The sequence below is a fragment of the Spermophilus citellus genome (genome assembly GCF_964194105.1).
Source record: "Spermophilus citellus genome assembly, chromosome: 10".
NCBI lineage: Eukaryota > Metazoa > Chordata > Mammalia > Rodentia > Sciuridae > Spermophilus > Spermophilus citellus.
Window position 1 is genome coordinate 91,279,162 of NC_138197.1, and position 24,611 is coordinate 91,303,772.

The window sequence follows — 24,611 nt, forward strand, 5'->3', positions numbered from 1 at the left end:
GGAAAATGTATTTAATGCTAATTTATAATCCATGGACTAAACACTAGAAAATAAGGAAAGAGAACTCAAGTTTGAAAAATAATGTTTCTGTATACCTTGATTTAATCTAACTTGTTAAAGAAGTACTCTTATTACTTATTTTAGATTGACTTGGGAGAACGACCTGTTGTTCAAAGGAGAGAGCCAGTATCACTGGAAGAGTGGTCTAAGAACATTGATTCTGAAGGAAGAATTTTAAATGTAGATAATATGAAGCAGATGATATTTAGAGGGGTAATTTAAAAACTCTAATATTGATTATATTATATACTGCAAGTATTGAGGTATTTGTTAGTTTGTTTTTAAGGGGAAGAATGAATTATTTCTTTGAATGATACCTTATGATTTTTTTTTAAGGGGAAGAATGAATTATTTCTTTGAATGATACCTTATGATTTCTGGATTGAGAGGGACAGAGCAAAGTACTTATTATGTCCCTGGGGGTCAAGTATGGAGATAACTGCCCCTTAAACCTAGGGGCAGATATTCTTCCTTACTTGAAGTTTTAATGGGTTTTGTGAAAGAGGCATGTACCTCAGTAGCATTTGCCTTATCCGGTAATTTTGGGCTTAGAAAAACTCATTAGCCTCACTGTTCACTATATAGTCTACTATATACTCTGCATTGTTGTAAACTTTCTAGCAGCTTCTTACACCTTCAGATTCTTGAAGTGAAAAAGAAAATAGTATTCATTGAATTGAACTATTTTTATGTATAAAACTACCTTTTTTACACCCCAGTACTGGAAATTGAACCCAGAGGCATTTTACCATTAAGTATGTCCCCAGCTCTTTTTATTTTTTATTTTGAGACAGGTTCTCTCTGTGTTGATTGGAGCTTTGCTAGTTGCTAAGCCGGCCTTGAGCTTGTGATCCTCCTGCCTCAGCCTCCCAAGTTGCTAGGATTATAGGCATGTGCTATCATGCCTGGCTCTCCATTCTGTATATGAGGCAGAGTCTTGCTAAGTTGCTTAAGGCCTCATCAAGTTGCCCAGGCTGGCCTCAGATATATGATTCTCCTGCCTCAGCCTCTTGAGTTCTGATATTAAAGGCATGTAGCACTGCGCCCAGTTAAAACTACCTCTTAAGTATTAGTTTTCTTATTTATTTTCTTGCCAGTTTTGTGAACTTACACTATTGCTGTTTATTTTTTGCTAATTTAATGTACATGCTTTCTTCAGGGTCTTAGCCATTCATTGAGAAAGCAAGCATGGAAATTTCTTCTGGGATATTTTCCTTGGGAAAGTACCAAGGATGAAAGGACTCAATTACAAAAGCAAAAAACGTAAGTACTGGTCTTTGTTTGTCAAAGAAATTTCTGTAACTTAACCATACAAATTAGTATAGAGTTTGTAAATGAGAATTTGAAATAGACTAGAAAAATAGGAAAATAATTTCATTTTTATTATTTTAACTTAAAAATTATGAGCACTATAAATAGTTCTAACTAGAAACAGTTAGAAGGACCTCATTGTATATTGGTGAGTATGTAAAAGGTGAGTATGATAGAAAAATTCAGGTCCTCTTGTTCCAACCTTGTGTACAAGCTTTTTGCGTACTTTAAAGATAATTATTTAGACCTGCATTTAAAAATGTATCTTGTTCATTTTGACTCAGTTATATAATTTATTCTGAAATTATAAAAAAAAAACTCATGAGATAAGTATGTTTACTACTTAGGTTAGTTACCTTTAAATTATTTTCATGATACTCTTACATACTGATAATTCTTTTAGAAGAATGTTTCTGTTTTAAGTTATTTTTTATACTGAAAAGAGTATATTTTGCAGGTATATTTCTTGTTCCCCATTGTCAGTCTATCCTTTGACTTAAAGCTACTTCTATCCTGTGGAGCGTTTTCAAAATCTCTACCAATCCCAGTACTTCTGAGATATTTTTACATTAACAAATTTCTATAATAGACTGGTTGGAAAATGGAACTCTTATATCGCGTTAAAAAATCATTTATATTTAAAATTATTCAGAAACTTTAGTGGTCAAATAATTTTAATGACTAGAATAACTTTATGTATAATTTTAAGAATTGGGATGTTTTTAAAAGCGTACCTAAAGTTATTCTAGCCTGTAGCCTAACTTTATCACATAAACTTTGTGACATGTATGAGGTTATTTTTTCGTTTGTTTTCATTCATTTACCATAACATAAAGCAAAATTTCACTGTCATATTTATGAGTTACCATCCCACTAAACATCATAAATGCTTTCCTGTACTATTTATAGAAAAACCCAATTAAGCAATGTTAAAAGAAAAGTTTTCAAATAGTTTTTTTTGGTATAAAATTGTTTTCTATAGTGATGAATACTTCAGGATGAAACTACAGTGGAAGTCTGTCAGCGAGGAACAAGAGAAGAGAAACTCGAGGTTAAGAGATTATAGAAGTCTTATCGGTAATTTTTCTTAACTTTGGAAATGTAGGAGAGGGGTTTACATTGAAGTCTTGATAAAATTAAAGAAGCAAAGATGGTTCAGTTTTGAGGTTCAAAAGAATCAAAATTGCAAAGTACAATGGGACTTGTATTATAAAGCTCTTGATTTTTCTCATCCAATAGACATGAATTCAGTCATTATAAGTGCTGAGGTACTCAATTTTCATTTTCAAAATGGGAATTAAAAAAAAGATTATTTAGCTTTATTTGCTTGTTGAGTTGATTTCATTTTTAAAAACTTTAGTTTTTCATTACTATGAAAGTGATTTGTGTTTATTATAGAAAATTAGAAACTAAATGTGAGTAAAAGAAGAAAATAAAAATTAGTTTTGTTTCTGTCTCTCAGAGATAATCATGGTCAATAACTTTGATTTATATCCATCTGGACCTTCTCTAAGAATGTATACATTTTATTTTTTAATTAGGTAAATAACTTAAGTAGTAAATTTTTGTATTTGAAAATAGAATATTTGACAGGGAATAACTATTCTCTTAAGAGGTGATTGATAGAATTTTATCATAAAAGTATTAGCCTGTGTCTAGATACTCATTACTGGGTTTTCTGGCTTTTATGATAAAGACCAGGTTGGTATCAATTATTGAAAGATACATAGTTTCTGTTATGTACCTTACAAGTCTGCTATCTGCCTCAGTTCATAATATCTACTTTACAAATGAGAAAATGGGAGCATCGAAAGCATAAATGATTTGTCTAAGGTCACATGGTTAAGTTTGAGCCCAATTTTAATATTTACTGTATTATCATATGGTTTTTCTGTAATTTTAGGGTGACTTTGGATATTAGTGAACTTAGATTTGAAACTTTTATATTGGCTTTGGAAAACCATAGCATCACAGGTGTATAGGGATGTGTTGCCACCACCTCTCTTCCAAGAAAAATTCTCTCAATTATAGTGGAAAGCCCAACATACCAGTGATTTAGTACCTATAACAGAATAAACTGTATCCCTCCTCTATTAAGGCAAAAGGTTGGAGGTCCTGAGAAAGGGAGTTATCTGAAGTTTCCAAATAAAACTCCCTGTTTCCATTTTCAGTAGAAAAAATGGTAATGGATATTTTTTCCCTTGCTTGGACATAAAATATTTAACCTGGAAGGGATCTTAGAGGTTAACTGATTCACTATTTTGAATCTTTTTTCCCCTACATGACATATTCTCTTCCCTTTATATCAGGTACCTTTGATGTTGACTGTCATCTTCTCAACTTTTTATTGTGTCCTATTCACATTCTTTCCAGGAGACTGGTAGAAATATCCAGATATTTTAAATCTCCATAGCATAATTTGAATTGAGATGTATTTTAGTAGTTTTCTTATTTTTTAGCAGATAATAAAATTGAAGTCCAGAGAAGATTAGTGAATTTTTTAAAGCCATCTATTCATGTAGTTCCACATTCTAGACTTATAGTCAAACCTAATTCTTAATTAAATGTTCTTTTAACTATACTATGCTATTAGTATAAATATAATAGGTTAGTTTTAAAATTCTTTTTCTGTAATACTTTTTCTAAAAAACATTTTTTGAGAGCATTTATTTTTTTTTTTTTTATTGCTGTGACCAAAAGACCTGACGGGAACCATTAGGGGAGGAAATGTTTATTTGGCTCACAGTTGGTAAGTCTGAGTCCCCAGATGGCCAACTCTATAACTCTGGGCCCGTGGTGAGGCAGAACAGGAACATTAAGGTGGAAGGATGTGGCAGAAGAATGCAGCTCGGGACATGGCAACAAGGAAGCAGAGACATGTTCAACTCAGTGGGGGACAAAACATAAACCCGAAAGCCACATCTTTAGTGACCAATTTCTTCTAGCCACATCCTACCTGCCTACATTTGCCACTTGGTTAATCTGTTATCAGTAGACTAATCCACCGATTAGGTCAAGGTTCATAATCCAGTCATTTCACCTGAAAAATTTTACATTGTCTAACAAATAAGCTCTTGGAGGATATTGCATATTTAAACCATAACAGTTTGCCAAAAGCTTTTTGGGGGGTTTAAATTAATCTTATTAAGAGCAAAACTGGGGCTGGCATCATAGCTCAGCGGTAGAATCCTTGCCTAGTATGTGCGAGACGCTGGGTTCGATCCTTAGCATCACATAAAAAAATAATTAATAAAATAAAGGAATCGTGTCCAACTACAACTAAAAAAAATATATTAAAAGCAAAACTGTATAGTAGCCTGTAGACCTTGTGAATCATGATGAGAAACTGGCATGTTCAAATATGATGAGAAACTATTGCAGCATTTTAAGTTAGGGTATCTTATTTATGTTTTTAAATAATTTTTTATTGCTCTGAGGAAATGGGTTGTATAAAGGTAAGGGTAGGAATAGGCACGCCAGTTACTAGGAGGCAGGTATCTATGCAAGAGATGGTGGTAGCAGAGATATATAGAAATAGAAGGATTCATGTCCTATTTTGGTGATAGAATTGATAAGATTTTTTAATGTATTAAATATGGGGTGGAATTTAAGATATGAGGTATGGGGAAATTTAATTAGGTGTTTTCACCTAATAAAAGTATTTCACCCCTTAAGTTAAAACATACATATGAAATGTTAAGTGCTAATCACATAGTCTGAAGTGGTCTGATAGGAGATATAAATTTGGGTATTATTAATATCCATGAAATATATTACCTAGGATTAAGAGAGACAATTAGAGAGCTCAGGGACCCTTGTCTTTATTTCACTGTTTTCTAACTTTGACTGCACATCAGAATCACCAGGGCATCTTTTAAAATCACATTGATTATTTTAAGCATTCCTACATTCATTCATTCAATTAAATTTACTTAGTGCCTGTTATGTACTAGGCTCTCCTCTAGGCATTGGGGATTCATCAGTGAACAAAACAGGCAAAATTCTTACCCTCAAGGAGCTTCCATTCCTGTGGGGAACAGACAGTAAACAAGATCAGTAAGTAACATGGTATGTTAGTGGTAAGTGCTGAATAGAAAAATAAGGCAGGGAAGAGGGTTAGGTAGCTTGTGTGTGATGTTGCAGTTGCAGCGTGGGCAATTATAGAATGCGTTTATTGAGATACTGATATTGAATATTGAGTAGAAACTTGTAAAAGGGGAGAGGTAAGTGATGCAGATTGACATATAGGTAAAAGGCATCCTAAGCAGAAAGGATCAACTTGTCTTAGACTTGTTTCCATCCCAGAATGTTTTTACATTTTGAGGGTATAGAATGGAGACAAGTGTGACTGGGATGAGTTGGGATGGAATATAGAAACTGATGAAATCAGAGAGTAATGGTAGAGGATTAGATATAGATCTATGTAGAGCATTGCTATTGTAAAGACTTCAGCTTTTATTCTGGGTGAAATAAGAAGCCAATTAAGATGTTTTTTTTTTTTTTTTTTTTTTGGTGGTGCTGAGGATTGAACCCAGGGCCTTGTGCATTCAAGGCAAGCACTCTACCAACTGAGCTATATTCCCAGCCCCCAATTAAGGGTTTTGAGCAGAATAGTGACAATGATTTAACTGTCTGGAGATTAAGTGTAGAGTGGCAAAGGTGGGAGGAGAAAGATCAATTGAGGCTATTGCTATAGTCCAGGTGAGAGATGATGTTTGCTTGGTCTGGGGGGCTAGCAGTTGAGGTGGAAAGGTTTGACTAGACGCTTGAAGAAGTGGGTATATGCTATACAACTATCTGGGTAAAAGGCATTCTGGGCTCCTGACCTCTGCATGTTTGAAGAAGAACAAGGAGACCAGTGTAGCTAGAATGGAGTGAGGTTGGGCTGGGAAGTAGAATGAGTTGGGTGGGAGAACTGAATATTTGTTTCTAAATGTATTTTGAAGGTTTAACTAATATATCAGTGTCAGACAGGAAGACAAAGATTAAAGGATGATTCTAAAGTTTTTAGGGGAACATCTGGAGAAATGGAAGTGCTATTTTACTAAAATGGGAAAAGCTATGAGAAAAGAAAGTTTGGAAGAGAATGTTTGGAATTCAGTTGCTTCTTGGATGTCCACATCTTACTAGGAGGAAGTCAGAAGAGAGAAAGGGGCTAGAGATAAATTTAGGGGTCATTAATATATATATGGTATGAGACGTCATGAAACTATGAATTGGAAAACTAGATAAAATTCCCAAGGGAGTAATATATTTAGAAAAGAAGAGGTTTAAACCGAGGAAAAATTAGGAGCAAAGGAAACCGAGAAAAAGCCAGAGGAAAAGAAAACAAAATCTTGGTATCTTAAAAGACAAATAAAGACTGTATTTCAAGAAAGTATGACTAGGATGTCATATAAGATGAAGATTTGGATTCACCATTACAAAAAGTATTGAGATTATTGGAGATTTTGATTAAAGGAAAATTTTCGTGGGTTTGTGGATATGACAACCTAGAGGTAATCCAGAAGGAGAGGACTTGGAGACAATAAGTACAGCTCATTGAAGTTTTACTCTAAACAAGGAGAGAAAATGGACTGTAGTTAGAGGGAGAATTATGATAAGAGAGTTTTTTTGATGATAAAAGAAATAATGGCATATGGTTGAATGTTATAGGAATAGTTCAGTAGAGAAGAACAACTGGAGGAGGAGGAGGAAATAAAATTAGTAGAGGAACTAGATAAGAATTGCTACAGTCCTTGGGTAGCCAGTGGTAATGGATTTCCTACATGAAAAGGGAGGCTGGTCCTAGCCAAGATCATCAAAACTCATGATAGTGATAGGAGAGAACAGAGACTGTATAAACTCACGTGCAGTTATGTGGTTAGAATGGTGGGTATCTGGGAAGTTCTCCTTGAGTAGCTTACATTTTCCCAGAGGTTGGAGGCAAGATGTGAGAGTAAAATGTGGGAGAAGGTGGAGGCTTGACAAGAGGTGTAAAGTAGTTGAATGTATTGGGAGAATGAATGGACAAGGGAAATAGTGCATGATTGCCAGATAGCATTATAGGTTCACTTGAGGTTGGTGATGCCAAGTGGGGTCAACCAGCATGATTGTGTTTGTCTTAAACTTTTTTTTTTTTAGGTATACCAAGTTCCATGGTCAATTAGATTTCACTAGGGCTTGACTTAAGTTCTCATTTTGCTTCTACAGATACCTTATAAATTACCATTTTTATATATCATTTTTTGATCCCTTTTACAATTTCTGCCTGGCTTATCATTACTACGTATCTACATAAGAAGAAAGAAATACTGATAGTTCATGAGGATCTGAACAACTTTTTACTGTGTTTAAGATACACTAAGGCTGATAGTCTGTGTTGGCATTTTGTCATTGTAAATTGTGCTTTAATTAGTAGAAAATTATTTGTCAACTGTGAAATGAGAATGAAATATTTTGACATTTTAAATTGAAATTTTATATTCATAGCATGAATTTTTTTGGTATTGCTTTTGCTTATTTGTTTGAGAAGTATATATATAATCCTATAGATACCTGCTTGTATTTTAAAAACCAAATGTGTATTTTAACAGAAAGATGGAATATTGTTCTAATAATTTTTAAAAAATGTATTTGTATAATCTAAACTTATGTTATCTATTATTAGATTCTATTTCATTGTGAAATACCATCCTATTTCTGTGTAAAGAGTTTTGAAAGTTTTTCAAATTATTTAGTTCAATAGGGGGAGGATAATTAAAGCTTTACAACAGACTTGATTTTGGAATAAATCATTTTGAGTTTGTTGTTTCTTCCTGATTTTCTGAGAAATTCAAGTTGGAGAATGCCTTTTTTGTTGTAGTCTCACAAAATGCACTTAGTAGGCATTAGTGTTGGTGAATTGAATTGTTGATACTTTTGGATGTGCTCAAGGTGATATTTCTATTTCTGTTTTTAATGATGTGAAATTCATTTCCATCATCAAAGTATGGATTTTAATTTTTTAAAAATTATAAAATTGCTTATAATGTTTAAACTGAATGGTATGTATATGAAAATATGGAAGCAATTTTTCCTAAAGATAAATTTGAAACATAACAAGAAAGTTGATAATGCTTCTTATAATGAAGGAGTAATCATGAATGAAATAAATTTCTGATTACACTTGATTGGCTACTAACTTTTTAAAAATTATTTTTTTCAAGTACTACTACCTATCACATGCGTTAATGATGGTCATTTTTTGTTGCTAATTAATGTTAATTATTAGTGTTGCTTTTAATTCATTGAAAATATTTTTGACTGTGCAAATAAAAGGTTTCTATGTTTAGATTAAAACTGAAGAATACTTAAAAAATTTGTGAAGAAGTGAACTTGTTTTGAACAATATTCCAAAATGTTACTTTACTCCATATTTGAAATATAATTTGATGAATTTTTCTTTCTTTATGTAAAACTTGGCAAGAAGTGAAATTAATAGCAAGTAATTCTGTACTTTTAAAGATGTAAGCTTTATAAGAATCTGTTTTTTGAGAGGTTTTCAAATATGTGATAATTTCCCTCTTTAGAAAAAGATGTTAACAGAACAGATCGAACAAACAAATTTTATGAAGGTCAAGATAATCCAGGGTTGATTTTGCTTCATGACATTCTGATGACCTACTGTATGTACGATTTTGATTTAGGTAAGTTCTTCTCTGAAGTCCTAATTTAAAAAGACTTGTGTATTTTTATTTTACAATTTAAGTTTATTAACCAGTTAAAAATAGGTAATAGTTCTGTGGACTAGATTCATAAGGATTGCTCCTCAGGGGACTAGAAATTTATAAGGCATAAATAAGTATGGTTCTCAAACCAGGAGCCCCAAATTTGCTGCGATAAACTTACAAGGGCATTGTGGAATCTTCTAAATTTTTGAGAGAATTATAGTGACATATATAGAACACTGTACTAAGTACTAGCTGGAATAGTTAATTTAACATTATGTAACTATATTCCTTTGATGAAGTTATATATTTGCAGAACTGGGTTTTTTTGGCCTTCAATCAATTACTGGTTGAAAGTAAATGAGAATAGTGGTATTTAGTTGAGTTTCAAGGTTTGAGATGCAGTGTAGTACCCAACAGATGCTAAGTTTTTAGGGCTTAAACACAGGCTGATTATTCTTTATCTGAATGATTTGGACCAGAACAGAAGTGTTTTATTAGAGTTCATATATATATATATATATATATATATATATATATATATATATATATTTAATTTTTTAAATTTTGGAATATTTTCTAGACTTTACTAGTTGAGCATTCCTCCTCTTTTTTGGGCACCAGGAATTGAACTCAGGGGTACTTAACCACTGAGCCACATCTCCAGCCCTATTTTGTATTTTATTTAGAGACAGGGTCTGAGTTTGCTAAGCACCTTGTCATTGCTGAGGCTGGCTTTGAACTCAGGATCCTCCTGTGTCAGACTCCCCAGCCACTGGACTTACAGGCATGCGCCACCCCACCTGGCTCTAGTTGAGCATTCCTAATTTGAAAATCTGAAGTCTGAAATGCTTCAGCATTTCATACAAGCACTCAGAAAGTTCTAGTCGGAGCATTTCAGATTTCATGTTTTGGATTAGGGATGCTTAATCTGTACTTATGTTTGGACATAATTATGTAATAATTGGAGCTGTTATTTCTTTGAGTCTGGAAGTGCCTTCTAAAAAATTACTGGGAGAGTAAAAATGCCATGAACTGAGAAAACTTGGGAATCAATATACATTTTATTTCTGGTATGATTTGATGTCTTGCATAGGTAGTTCAGATTATTTTGAAGGGCATTTGAAATTTACTTTTCTTGGTAAATGTTCATACCAAATATGAGTTGTTAGCATTGTGCTGGAGGTGAAAATGGAAAATTGTATAGAGAAAGGATGCTAAGGGGTGGAAAACTTAAGTAAGGAACTAGTATTTTAAGGGACAAGAGAATTTGAGCAGTTTCTTTAAAAGGACCAACAAACCCCAAAACACCAGCCTTTAAATAAGTAAGATGAGCGAGTTCTTAGTTACCTACCATGTGAATTGTTTACAGTTAGACAATAATAGAAATAGTTGTTTTCCAGATTACTTTTGTAGAGCTTTAAATATCTGGAGAAGATGTTTGGATACTTTGCACATTGAACCCAAATAAACCTCGAATTATGGATACATTTCCTTCACTATTTGTATGTATTTATATTTTCTTTTTTTTTTTAAGAGAGAGAGAAAGAGAGATTTTTTAATATTTATTTTTTAGTTTTCAGCAGACACAACATCTTTGTTTGTATGTGGTGCTGAGGATCGAACCCGGGCCGCACGCATGCCAGGCAAGCGCGCTACCGCTTGAGCCACATCCCCAGCCCCTGTATTATATTTTCTTGTCTTTATAAATTGAGGGAAGATGTAAGTTCGTTTGTGGGTATTGAGGTAACAGCCTATTTGGTGAGAATAAATTGAAAAGCACAAGGTTTTCTTTAAAAGCTAAAATGCAGCCAGTCCTGTCTGTCGTATCGTTAGTGAGCTTCAGAGTGGATCATTTAAAGCATATTGGTAGATTGCTTTTCATGTTACAGAGTGAGTTTTACTTTAATTTTAATAGTAGTCTTTTGAAGAAGTAGGGAAGTAATTCCCACTTTATGAGTAAGGTTATACTAATAGAAACAGTGACTTGAGTTTACACAGGTAGTAAATAATTGGCTTGGAGTAGAGCCCCAGAACTTTATTGCAGGCTGGCATTCTTAATCCCTCCATCTTCAGTACCCCAGTCCCTTGCTGTTTTAATTTCTCTTACCACTGTAGGACATCAGACTATTGTTTTTGGCAATAGTAGTCATTGCTCCATTCTGTCAGGTGGTAATTTTGAGAAAGGAATTTGCACATAGTCCTGTATCTTGACAGGAATACATTCTGAGAAATGTGTAAACTTGCCTCTCCCATTTGTCTATACCAACTCCACATTCTTTCTATTCAGGCATTTCAGTTATCTGAAACACAGTCAAGGTTCCCACTGATAATTCTAGACTTAAGAAAAGTGAAGATAGTTCTTATAGCAGCTATGGACCAATGTCTCTTGCCCTTTATTTGCAGTAGAGCAACCTGTGCTATAAATTTACCCTGTCTCATAAGTGATTCCATAATATTGAGATGTTTGGCACCTTAGCCTATAGATGACATGTATTTGCATTAAATTCACTCTCAATAATGAGAAAGTTGACCAAATGATTAAAAGCAGAACTTAAGAGTAATTTTTAATTGAGTATAGATACTGTATTTCAGGAAGTATCTATGAGAGAGATCTTTTTTACAATGTATGTTGATAATCATGATCCTATATAGTTGAGAAAAGGTTAAATTACATTCAAAATATTACGTATAAGAAGGCAGAAGAGTGTCTAAAGTTCTTTTAAAAGATGATTTTTAGTTCTCAATATATATATTTTGTATTTGATACTCCAAGGGATAAGCTTCAATTACCTGGAAATTGACCTGTATGTAGATTAAATTTTCTTTTCAGCACAAGAAGTGTACAATAGGATGACAAAGAGTTCATTTCTCACACCTCTCAACTGAAACAAATTTGCTTTGAAAATAATTTTAGGGAACTACTTTAGAAATTATAGTAGTACTGATGTGCATCAGTCAGCAGTAGTGCAGAATCTGAGTGCCACTGAATGCTAATTTAAACACCTTTAATCTTTCTTTAATTAAAATGAATTTGTACATTAATTCCATCCCCATAATTCATGGCATACCCTAAAGAACATTATGTATAAAATAAAATAGATTTAAGGCTATCAGAAGATGAAGATTAATTTGACAACTGGCTTCAGCTAAGACTTACAGAAGAAATATGGTAGTGATCTCATATGAAAGCTGAAGACTTAAAGGATTAAATTAGCTTTTTAGAAATTTTTATTCATTATAACTTAATAAACCCTTATCTTTTCCTAGAGGAAAGGTGCTTTGTAAATCTTTTGAATAGCACTCTGAAATTTTTCCATCGTAGACCGTATGCAATCAGGTCCAGTAGAATAGTACTCTTTTGCACTTTGTTGAATTCAGATTAGATTTCCATTTTGTCTTAATTGATTTAGACTTTATATTTGTAATAGATTTCACTGTGTTAGTGCCAGGTAAGAAAGTTCTGATGTTAACAATTTAGTCTTCCTTCCAACTTATTCTTTTTCTTAAAGTGTGCATTATTTTAGAAACCATCTTCATACATTTGTAGAAGTGCTCACATTTAGATATCTTGTCATATGCCATTTTTTTCTAGCTCTTATTTGTAAATGTCTTGATAACTCTATTGTCTGCTACTGTAATAATTGAATGTCTTCCATGGGAACCTAGATATCTTTTTATGCTCATGTGAGTATAGCATACTTTGTCACAGAGGACAATGTAGACCCAGTGAATTTATAATAGGATGTGTGGAAAGGCATAGCAGTAGACGATAGGGTATAGACTCATAGCAAATTTAGCTTCATCTATTTTCATAAAGAGATCTGAAGGCCTTTTTGTGTTACATGTTTGTTTGTTTTTTTTCTTTTTGGTACTGGGTATTGAACTCAGGGGCACTCAACCACTGAGCTATATCCCTGCCCTGTTTTGTGTATTATTTATTTAGGCAGGGTTTCGCTGAGTTGCTTAACTCTTGATCCTCCTGCCTCAACCTCCCGAGCCGCTGTGATTACAGGCATGTACTATTGTGCCTGGCTTGTATTACATGTTTGATCTGAGTTTTCTGAAGAGATTTTAGCTTACCTGCTTTCTGGGGTCATTTTTAAAGTTTTCCTCCAAAACAATGATACATAATTGTGTATCATCTCTAGCAGAATTACCCACTCCCCCTTTTAATTATAGACTTATGGGCTTCAGTATGGAAAAATTTTGGTGAATAAAAATGTAACCTTTGGATCTGCACATTAAAGACTATATTTTCTGCAAATGTCACAAGCCACCAACCAAGAAATCTCCATTTAATTTTAACAAATGTACAAAAGCTTCCAAAGTTGAATATCCCTTTGTTGGATCAAGAATTGGTGTCTGAAATTGAATTGTAAAAGAAGGAAATTAAGGGGTTTATAGCATGGAATAAAAAGAAACTTGCTATATTCAGATGAAAAGCAAACCCAACACTTTTGTTTGTTTTAAAGTGAGGAATCTGAATTCTTATCTTACCAATTTTTCTTTTAATCAAGTATTGTAATTAGTGTCATGGTTGAGAAATTATAATAGCTTTAAGAGAAAGGTTAGAGTGACAATTTAACTACAAAAATATTGATTGGGTTTAATCCATTTGCTAGTATTGTCTGGGTAAAGAGTAACAAGAAAAGAGAAGGATGTGGATATATTTTTAAAAGTTTTGTTTTGTTTTGTGTATGTGTGTGTGAGAGAGAGAGAGAGAGATTGAGAGATTCCTTTTGAATTACCAGTGGTCTGCTTGCTAAAGCTGTTGGACCCTTTACTATTTTATTTTACTTATTTGTAGTAATTGGGCATTGTTGACCACTGTGGCCTTTCAACATTCTTACCTGGATTTTCGCAGCATTATTCTTCTTTAATTTTTTCCCCTTGCCTTCCTGACTGTTCTTATTAAATATATCTTTGAATAAGTGTTCTTACATTTAATCTTCCTCTGGTTTCTTCTTTACCTCCTTTTCTCATGATGCTGTTGCACATTATTTTTATTATCCGCTCTTTATAGGGATACCTTAAAATGCATTCTCCAAGATACATATGTGCTTGACATCTCAATATAAAACAACTAATATTTCTCACGTGAATGCTTCTTCATCTCCCTCCCTCCCTCTCCCCCTCTCCCTCTCCCCCTCTCCCTCTCCCCCTCTCCCTCTCCCTCTCCCCCTCTCCCTCCCTCCCTCCCTCCCTCCCTCCCTCCCTCCCTCTCTCTCTCTCTCTCTCTCTCTCTCTCTCTCGCCTTGTGTACCTTACTAACTGAGCTGTATCTCCAGCCCCCTTTTTATTTTCTTTTTTTCATGAAAAGAAATACCTGCCAGTTTTTTAATCAAAGGCAATACATAATTTTCAGTGAAATGGTGGTGAAGTGCATGCGCGCACAGGCACACGCGCTCACACACACAGTTACATAAAGCATAAGTTTTCAGAGATAATATTATTTTCTTCTTCTTAGGCTATGTGCAAGGAATGAGTGACTTACTTTCTCCTCTTTTATATGTGATGGAAAATGAAGTGGATGCCTTTTGGTGCTTTGCCTCTTACATGGACCAAATGGTAAGAGCAGGGATTTTTTCCTTAAATGAAACTCATTTTGAAAAATTTAGTTTTATAACTAAAAATGTTGGCAAAACTATGGGAGAAAAGGTACATGCATACATTGTTGGTGGGACTGTAAATTAGTGTAACCACTCTGGAAAGCAGTATGGAGATTTCTCTAAAAATTAGGAATGGAACCACCATTTGACCCAGCTATTCTGCTCCTCAGTGTATTAAACCAAGGATCTAAAATCAGCATACTGTAGGGATGCAGCCACATCAGTGTTTATAGTGGACAATTCACAATAGTCAGACTATGGAACCAACTTAGGTGCCCTTCAACAGATGAATGGATAAAGAAAACGTGGTATACATACACAATGCAATAATGCTCAGCCATGAACAAGAATGAAATCATGTCATTCGCTGGTAAATGAATGGAACTAGTGACTATAATGCTAAGTGAAATCCTAAGACTCAGAAAGTCAAAGGCTGAATATTTTCTCTAATTCGCAGAAGCTAGTATAAGATTAGGGGAAAGGACAGAGAGGGAGACAGAGGTGAGGATGGGGAGAGAATTCCATCAAAATAAAAGAAAGATCAGGGGAGTAGAAGAAGGTGATTGAAGGGAGGCAGAAGGAGTGGAATAACGGAAAATTAGGGGAAAGAATCTGACCTCACTTTCCAGTATATTATAGTGATTCTCACCATTATGTATATTTACAAGATATTAATTTGAAAAAACAATAAATAGAAAGATCTGTAGAGTAGAAGAAAGGGGGGAGGGGGAGGGTAAGTACTGGGGACTTAATTGGAGCAAATTATATTCCATGCATTTATAATTATGTCAAAATGAATCTTAATGTTTATTATAACTATTATGAACCAATAAAATTTAGTTATTTAATCTTATTATATGACTGATTTTTATATTTAGCCAACTATGATGGAGCTTAAAAAATTAATCCATTGTATTTTCCCTCTTTAATAACCTTTTAAAAGATTTGGAAATACTGGTGTTGTTTTTAATATAAAAAGTAGAAAATATGTGCCTGTAGTATAGGAATAACCAGGATTTAATATCAGTAAGTGCTTATGTTCTTCAGAAGAGCCATGAGTCATTATAGAATATTGATGAAATAGATGAAGTACTTGAACTCTTCCTTCATCAGTTTTGGGCTAAAGTTTAGCCATGCCAAGTAATACCTTTTGTGAACATTTTGGATTTTGTCATAGTGACTGATTTTTCTCCACGTGTTTTAACTATTTGTAAGTCTGACACTCTTAGCAATTGTTGTTTTCCCAGAAGTCTGTGATTATTAGAATTCAACTATGTCTATATAGACACGTTAGTTTAAAAAATAAAAAGAATTTATTGTCAGCAGTTTATCTAGGAGAGTAGTAGAGAGAATATTAACAGATAAAATAGAAAAGTCTTCTCAAGCAGTCTGTTAGAACAAAGGCAGAAAGAGGTATGAGTAGATAAAGGCATATGAAATCTGAAGACCTGACTACATACATAGGTCACTGTATTTTTTCAAAATAAAATTAATAAATTTGATGCTGGCTTTTTTACATCAGATATTGAAATGACTTGTTTCAAAGGGGATAAAGTACTTTGAATCGATAATCATTTAAAATATTTCTGAAATGTAGAATTTAACTCAGAGCTTCTGGGGTACAAATGTGAAATTTGAAAGTTGTACTCTTTTTTTCTTCTACTCTTTTTGTTTGATTATTTTTTTTCTTCTTTTAGTATTTTTCACTTTTGTCTATTTCAAGTCTCTTGTTTGTGGTTTGAAAACTAATCCTCACTTTTCTTAGTTCTTTTCCAAATAATATATTTGATAAGATTAGTTTTAAAATGATCTTTTACTGTTAAATTAATAAATTTTTAAATTAGTCCTTTGCCAAAAATTAATATTTTTGGATTATTTTAGAATAATTATCAATTGTAATAATCTGGTGATATAATTTGCCTTCCTTATCTTTTTGATTGATTGATTTGCCTACCTTCTTAGTTCTAATTACTCTCAAGTGCTCTAGAAACCTGAGGCATTTGTTATAAAGGTCTGTACAACTGATACTAATTACATAAGAGCTCTTGTCTGCTTTCTTTGTGTTTTTCTTGTTTATTTTCTTTTCACTAGAGTTCCTTGATAAAGGAATCATGTTTTTGTTTTATTTGTAGCTTACCAGAATTTTCTTAATGCTCAATCTGAGGTAATTGAACAGATTTTTGTAGAATAAACATGAATCTTTAAACCTCTTCTTATAGTAGGTATATATCTTCCCAAATTAACATCAATGTACTGTATTTAGCTTCTTACTATAATAGTTTTTGCTGAGGGCCATTGCCAAGTAGGAATGACGCATCAAAATTTCCTTGCTAGCGTACCCCATGTTAAATGGATTTCGCTGTTGACATTGCATGTAAGGTGACCTTGCTCAAGGACCAAGGTGGATCTGGGTTTAGAGCTGATCAGGTTTGAGGAAGTATCCCGGTCCTTGGGTTTAGGGCGTTCCTGGTTTAAGACAACAGGGGTTTTAGGGAAGTTGGAGGTTGAAGATTATTGCTGCCAGGATTAGGGTGTTCCTGCTGCTTGTTCCCATTGAGTTCTCGTGAGAATAAAATGGGATATTGGAAAAGAAAGCCTCGTGGAGTAGGTGAATTGGGCGGCGGCAAAACTGGGATTTCCCCTGAACGTGTGTAGAGGCCGGTGTGAGTTCAGGAATAAAGGATTGCTGTTTGAATCTACAAGGTGTGTGGTGGCTCGTGATTCTGTGCCAAGCCCAGACATTGGCAAGTTTTCAATTAAATGAAACCAGTATTAGTATGTTCAAATATATTGACATATAATGTCATACAGTGCATGTATACATACTCAAGAAGTAGTTAATTTTTTAAAATGAGATATGTGTTAAAATGAAGTTAATTTTATTTCATGTGGTCATTTGAAGGAATACTTAATGATGGAAATAATCTGATAAATGTTTATTTCCCAAATATATGTTCCTTTCACCAAGCCTTTTATGTTGTGAAGAAATAAATGTGTCAGTGTGCTGCTGCTATTCCTACAATTCTTTTTTATCTAAATCAAATGAATAGGGGAGAAAATAATCCTTAGTTTAAGACCAAGGATTTTTTTCTCTTCCCTCCCTTTGTAGTGTTGCTTTAGCTTTTGAATTAGTTGTGTATTTTTTAACATACCTGCATGGTAGAAGTCGAACATTTGTCCTTAGACATTATGCTTTAGTTATCAGTGGTTATGTAGTATAAAATGTTTTTAAAATATTGTGTGGTAACAGTTATTTCCTTTTGAAGCATCAAAATTTTGAAGAACAAATGCAAGGCATGAAGACCCAGTTAATTCAGCTGAGTACCTTACTACGATTATTGGACAGTGGATTTTGCAGTTACTTAGGTAAGTTTAGTGAATCAGAACTATACACGGCAAATTGTAGTATAATACAATTTTGGTATATACCAAAAAAAAAATGTGAAGAACTCTTTAAAAGATGTAAATGCTCATTGCTATTGCTTGAGTTCTGAGGAATGAAAGTATAAGAATAAACTATCTTTATAAATATCTTTTTTTTTAAAGAGAGAGTGATAGAGGGAGGGGGAGAGAGAGAGAATTTTTTTTTTAATATTTATTTTTTAGTTATTGGCGGACACAACATAGTTGTTTGTATGTGGTGCTGAGGATTGAACCCGGGCCGCTCGCACGCCAGACGAGCGCGCTACCGCTTGAGCCACATCCGCAGCCCCTATAAATATCTTTATAAATATAACTATCTTTATAAATCTTAAAACATTTTGTTTATAAAATGAATTAAATTTGAATTGTTTACTTGAATTGATAGAAGGCAATTAAATAATATAGGGGTTCTAGTCACCTAAAATGCAGAGAAAAATTTCAGTTTGAGAAAGGTCTCTTGGTTTTGACATAACTAGTATAAGAATAATTCATATATGTGTTTTTTCTTCTGTATAGAATCGCAGGACTCTGGATACCTGTATTTTTGCTTCAGATGGCTTTTAATTAGATTTAAAAGGGAATTTAGTTTTCTGGATATTCTTCGATTATGGGAGGTAAGTTCTGAAATTATTATGCAAGTGTAATATTTATAATGGAAAGATTCAATTTATTCTGTAGAGTATAAATGGATTGTCATAGCCCAAGTGAAATTTTTAAGGTACTTCCAAAATTCTTGTAAGTTTGTAGTCTGTCCTTAAAAATTAATGACCTCAAACCTAATATATGGTCTTTTGGAACTTCTTTCTTAAAATCACAATTACTATGAGATTTGAGGCCAAGAGGTATACCAGAATAGTTCCCTAGACCTTTGCTATTTATATTCTTTCTTTGGGATAATCGAATTTATGAGAGCCTCTGTCACTTTCTGGTATAGGTTTGTTTAGCATTCAAATTGATGAGCCAGTCAGTCGAGTTGGCACTTAAGCTTAGTTTGTGATCTGTGGTGTTAGGAGGGGACTGGAATGTGTTTTGCTCTTTAAAAGAAATGTAAGTTACAGCAAAATGGCAAGAAAAACATAACTAACATTCCACATTCCAAATTTAATATATATAAATATTTTTTTATGTTTACTACTAGTGAACCCTTTCTCTCTTTTCTTTCAAGGGAAAAAAAAAATCAAAGCTAGTTAGTCTTTTTCACCATCCCAGTTCCTTTTCCCTCCTGACACTCTAGAGGAAATTCATTATCATAATTTTGGAGTACATCCTTTTATTCCATTTTGCACCTCTGGCAAATCTTGATAAAAAAACAAACAAAAAAACCCTTTAATTCTCAACTGTCTGTTAATAACAAATCAGTCTACTTTTTAATACAATATTGGTATAATGACTGATTGTTGCCTTTATGCAGATGAAGGGATGACCAAAAATTTCTTTTTTTTTTTTAATATTTATTTTTTTTTAGTTCTCGGCGGACACAACATCTTTGGTATGTGGTGCTGAGGATCGAACCCGGGCCGCACGCATGCCAGGCGAGCGCGCTACCGCTTGAGCCACAACCCCAGCCCAACCAAAAATTTCCAAAGGAAATAATCCATTTGAATAATAAACTTACAGTGGAACTCCAGTGTCCTCTAAGACTTTTACAACTGGAAATTGATTCCACTTACCATTAGAGAAGGCAGTGTGTAATGGAAGGATTTGCTTCCGTTGCTTTGTACTTGTTAGATCTGTTCTGAACTTGGAAGTAAAACTCACAGGTTCTTTGATAGAAATCATGTTTAAATGTGTATCAGTTTTGTTAAACTAGAATCTCAATTTCTTTAAAGGATGAATTAATATTTATTACCGCAAAGCTAGAATAACTCCTCAATCTGTGTTTATCAAATAAATTGGAACTTTTAATCGTAACTTTGAGGTTAATTTTATTGTAATTAGACTTTGGGAAATTGGAATTAGTTTGAAAATTATTTACTTCTTTTGAAAGAAGTAAACATATTTCAGGTATGCACTAATAATGTTGTTTGTATGAGCCTTTTTGTCTCTCCAGAAAAGATATTATTAGGTACATTAACAAGGTCTTAAATCTGAGGGCATTACCTATATTCAGGGAAAAGTTTAACTACTGATCAAACATTCTATGTTTGGGTAAAAATTTTGGATAATTGATTTAGTTTTTATTATAGCCGGAGGATACTCTGAATTATATAATACGATATAAAGCTTTATAAATTTGGAATGTAGAGCTACCTATGTATGTTTTTCACCTTATATACTGTATAATTAAATCTTTTTTTAAATTCAGCACATGTGAGGCACTGGGTTCCATCCTCAGCACCACATAAAAATAAATAAATAGACATAATAACTATTTACTTATTTAACTACAACTAAAAATAAGTAAGAAACTGAAGGTTCAGAAAAATGCTGAAAGTTCGTCTAACCCTTATAAACTTAACCCCACAGCTGTGGCTTCTTAATAACACTTATCATATTGGTAAAGTTAAATGATTTGCATATGGTAGTTATCCACAGATCCAAATTTAGAATATATCCAACATTAGTCTTGATACTAGTTCCTTTATAGTTAGTTACTTTGTAAGACTTCTTCACTTCCTCATTCACTAGCTAGAAAAATAGTAGGCTGTTCCAACTAGACAATTTCATTGCTTCCAAATTCAACATTGTATTTGTGAGAAAAATATTTTAGAATTGATATGACTTACTAAATAATCCTTCTATTTTTTTATAGGTAATATGGACTGAATTGCCATGTAAAAATTTTCATCTTCTTCTCTGTTGTGCTATTTTGGAATCAGAAAAGCAGCAAATAATGGAAAAACATTATGGTTTCAATGAAATACTTAAGGTAGTATTCCTTTAATCTAGATTTTATTGTTTTGGCTTTTTCCTCTATTTGGTGTTCCTGATATGAAGAATATATTTTTGCAATGTTATTGAATCCCTTGAGTAATTACTTAAATTTTATTGATAACACTTTGACTGGTTTTCTGAGAATGATGGTTCACCATATACATATTGACCAGTTATTTTTACTTGGCTAATGAGGAAGAAAAGGAAAATGCAATAAATGCTCTTTTATGTAGTTTAGTTTTTGAAAAAATAATGCTTTTGCTTATTAACTTTGAGATAGCAGACTTGAGACAGCTGCTAGATTTAATGTTCCATAAGCTTATTAGCTTTAAACCTCAGAATACAACAGACACTAGTATGGCAATATGTAAATCAGTGGATGTGTAACCAATGTGATTCTGCAATCTGTATACGGGGTAAAAATGGGAGTTCATAACCCACTTGAATCAAAGTGTGAAATATGATATGTCAAGAACTATGTAATGTTTTGAACAACCAACAAAAAAAATTAAAAAAAATAATCTGATGAAAGATATATTGGATTTCCTGTGTATTTGTAGTCTGTGACTATTTCTTAAGTTTTATTTGCAGTGCAAATAAATAATAAGTTGTTTGTATAGTAAAATGTAATGTTTTCAGTTTTGATTATAATTTATTTTATTGGTGTTTTTAGCATATCAATGAATTGTCCATGAAAATTGATGTGGAAGATATACTGTGCAAGGCAGAAGCAATTTCTCTACAGATGGTAAAATGCAAGGTATACATACAATGTTTCAAATGATTGCAAGGCTTTTATTCTTTTCTCTTTGTGACGGGATCAAGAAAGATTTTTCTTCTTAGAAGTAAAATAAGTGACAGTTTTAGCAAGATAAGAGAAGGCACAGAGAATTGAACAGCTTTCTTTTTTTTTAATATTTATTTTTTTAGTTGTAGATGGACACAATACCTTTATTTTATTTATTTATACGTGGTACTAAGGATTGAACCCAGGGCCTGGCTGAGCCATAACCCCAGTCCGAACAGCTTTTTGTTTAGTATCATAGATTTATAGCACTTAATTGAAAACAAATGGCTACTTATATCAGAGAGGAAACATTTAATAATAAGGCCAAGTGGAAAAAGTAATGAAAATATTTCTACTACAGCTAAAGAGGATATAGAATTAAAGCAATGATATATTATTGAATTAATGAATGCAGAATAAGGAACTATTATTAAATGTGTAATGCCCCAAAATAAAAAGATTCTAATAAAAAATAATTAAATGAGTACTAGTCTGTCATTGCATTTGTATCAACCAAGCTCTTTAATTATTTGTAAAAACAAGGTAAATTTGATGTATTATCTGAATTAAAACCAAATCAATGTATATTTTAATATATATATTTAGTTGTGAATGGACACAATACCTTTATTTATTTTTTTGTGGTGCTGAGGATTGAAACCAGTGCCTGACATGTGCTAGGCAAGTACTCTTCCACTGAGCTACAACCCCAGTTCATTTGATATAGCTTGGCTTGGCTTTTATATTTTTATAAGAATTTGTGTTCGGTACATGTACTTATACTTAGTTCAGCTCAAACATTTGATAGCTGTTCTGTCTCAAAACATGTCCATTAGATATTTCTTCCATTGTTTACTGAGAGAGATTATATAAAAAAAATATTATTATAAAAAAGAGAAAGAGATAAATACCAAATACCAGAAAACTATATTTGTAGTTGTGTTTGGATGGAGTGGAGAGTGACTAATTTGGAAACTGCTTGGGAATCACTCATAAAATTAAAATAAATGGCTAGAATTTTGTTTGGAATGGAGAATCAAGGTGGAGTGGAGAGTGACTAATTTGGAAACTGCTTGGGAATCACTCATAAAATAAAAATAAATGGCTAGAATTTTGTTTGGAATGGAGAATCAAGGTGTGAGGATATATGACATTTACAATGTCAGAACAAATCTTCAGATTCTGGACTCAGAGTAGTCTTAATAGAAGTGTTACTTCATGATTATTTTTCCTTAGTAGCAAATTTGGTTCTGTGTTTGATTTTTTTTCATATGCAGGAATTGCCACGAGCAGTTTGTGAGATCCTGGGACTTCAGAACAGTGAAGTTACAACACCAGATTCAGATACTGGCGAAGATGAGAATGTTGGCATGACTCATCCTTCATCTACGTTTCATAGTAACACCTTGCCCACCCTTGCTGCTAGTGGAGCCAGAGATGACAGTCCAACACACATATCAGTGCCCCCAAATGTCAGCAGATTAACACCTGCATGATCATTTGTCTTGCTATTTTTTTTTTTTTTTAAAGACACTTGGTTGCAACTCCTTTTTAAGTACTTGAAAGGTGGACATTTAAAATCTTGGTATTGATCATGCTTTAAGGTTTATGGAAAGAAAGTGTACTGATGTTCTTGCATTAAAGCTTTACAAAGTTTTAAACTAATTATTTTTGTAGTTACTTCTACCAAATAGCCTTTCCTTTTCAAAAACATTCCTTAGTATTTTTATAGCCAAGTACATTTTATTTTCTTGCTGATGAACTGGAATTGGATAAATATTACAAGTAGATGAGTTGGAAATTATGCACTTTGAAAAACATTCAATTTGTTTACTCTTTTAAGTTTAGTGGGTTTCGAATTTGATTAAATTAAATGTTGAGCCTTTATATAGCATTCTGAGCTGAGAAGTAGATTGTTACCCAGTGATGAAATTTAAAAAATAAATGAATTTGTTTTTTTTTCTATTGTTTACAACAATACTCAGCTTAAATATTTATGCTGGTTGGTTGTGATTTAAATTGGACATTTTCATCAATGCAATTTAATGTGTAGATAAAAAAACTATTCAACCATTATAAGTGGATTGGCAGTATATTTTTTACATTGAACTTTTCTTCACTTGTACATAAAGATTAAATGTAAGTACTATTTATGAGTATAAGAAAGGATAGGCATATTTTCTTTAACTGAATAAACTTGACTATTGATTTATATAACCTGATTCAACAAAATTAATACATGGCTTCAATATGAGATCTTTTTCAAAACTATTTTCTTAACATTTATTTCCTGAGAGTACATTCAATCGTACTTGGTATAATTTTAAAATTAATTGCTTGTAACCTCACTTTACTAATAATGTTTATTATCTTTCCTAACAATGCATTAACTGATTAATCAGGTCTTTAAATTTTTATAAAATGCTTTTTGCAAAAAGCTTATGTCAAAAATTTCAAGATACTATCATGAGTCTCAAAATAATACTTTTTTGTATATGAATGAAGCTGTTGTTTTTACCATGCAGTATTGCATGATTTTAAGTTATGTGGAATAAACATAACTGTTCCGTTTTAATTGTAATTTGTTAACTCCTGTACATATCATTAAAATAAATTTGAAGTTGAATTAGTGTTTTCAGTTACATTACATTTAGAAATAATCTGCTAGTTTTTCGTCAGAATAATTAAAAAAAAATCCAAGATAGACTTTAGTACATCTCATATTTTTATGTTATTGAAATAGTCATTTGAGCTGTGGAAGTGGTAAAGAAATGTGACTCCTTATAAGTGAAAACATTTTTCATAAGCATGAAAATGGGCATAGTGTTGCCTTGGATAACCTAATTATTTGACTGA

General features: G+C 32.8%; 1 protein-coding gene across 3 annotated transcripts in view; it reads left to right on the forward strand.

The window, feature by feature from the left end:
* Positions 1-24,381, forward strand: part of TBC1D15 (TBC1 domain family member 15) — a 71,635-nt gene extending 47,254 nt beyond the window's left edge. The window contains exons 8-17 of one of the 3 annotated variants that reach the window (XM_081310132.1): positions 145-273; positions 1,220-1,323; positions 2,354-2,448; positions 8,922-9,038; positions 14,530-14,630; positions 17,938-18,037; positions 18,611-18,708; positions 20,847-20,963; positions 21,642-21,728; positions 23,033-24,381. In XM_081310132.1, the coding sequence (XP_081166258.1) occupies positions 145-273; positions 1,220-1,323; positions 2,354-2,448; positions 8,922-9,038; positions 14,530-14,630; positions 17,938-18,037; positions 18,611-18,708; positions 20,847-20,963; positions 21,642-21,728; positions 23,033-23,251 (1,167 nt within the window). In that variant the 3' untranslated portion in view covers positions 23,252-24,381. The remainder of the gene's footprint in view (positions 1-144; positions 274-1,219; positions 1,324-2,353; positions 2,449-8,921; positions 9,039-14,529; positions 14,631-17,937; positions 18,038-18,610; positions 18,709-20,846; positions 20,964-21,641; positions 21,729-23,032) is intronic. The other 2 variants (XM_081310133.1, XM_081310134.1) reach the window with 2 other exon arrangements.
* The last annotated feature ends 230 nt before the right edge of the window (positions 24,382-24,611 follow it).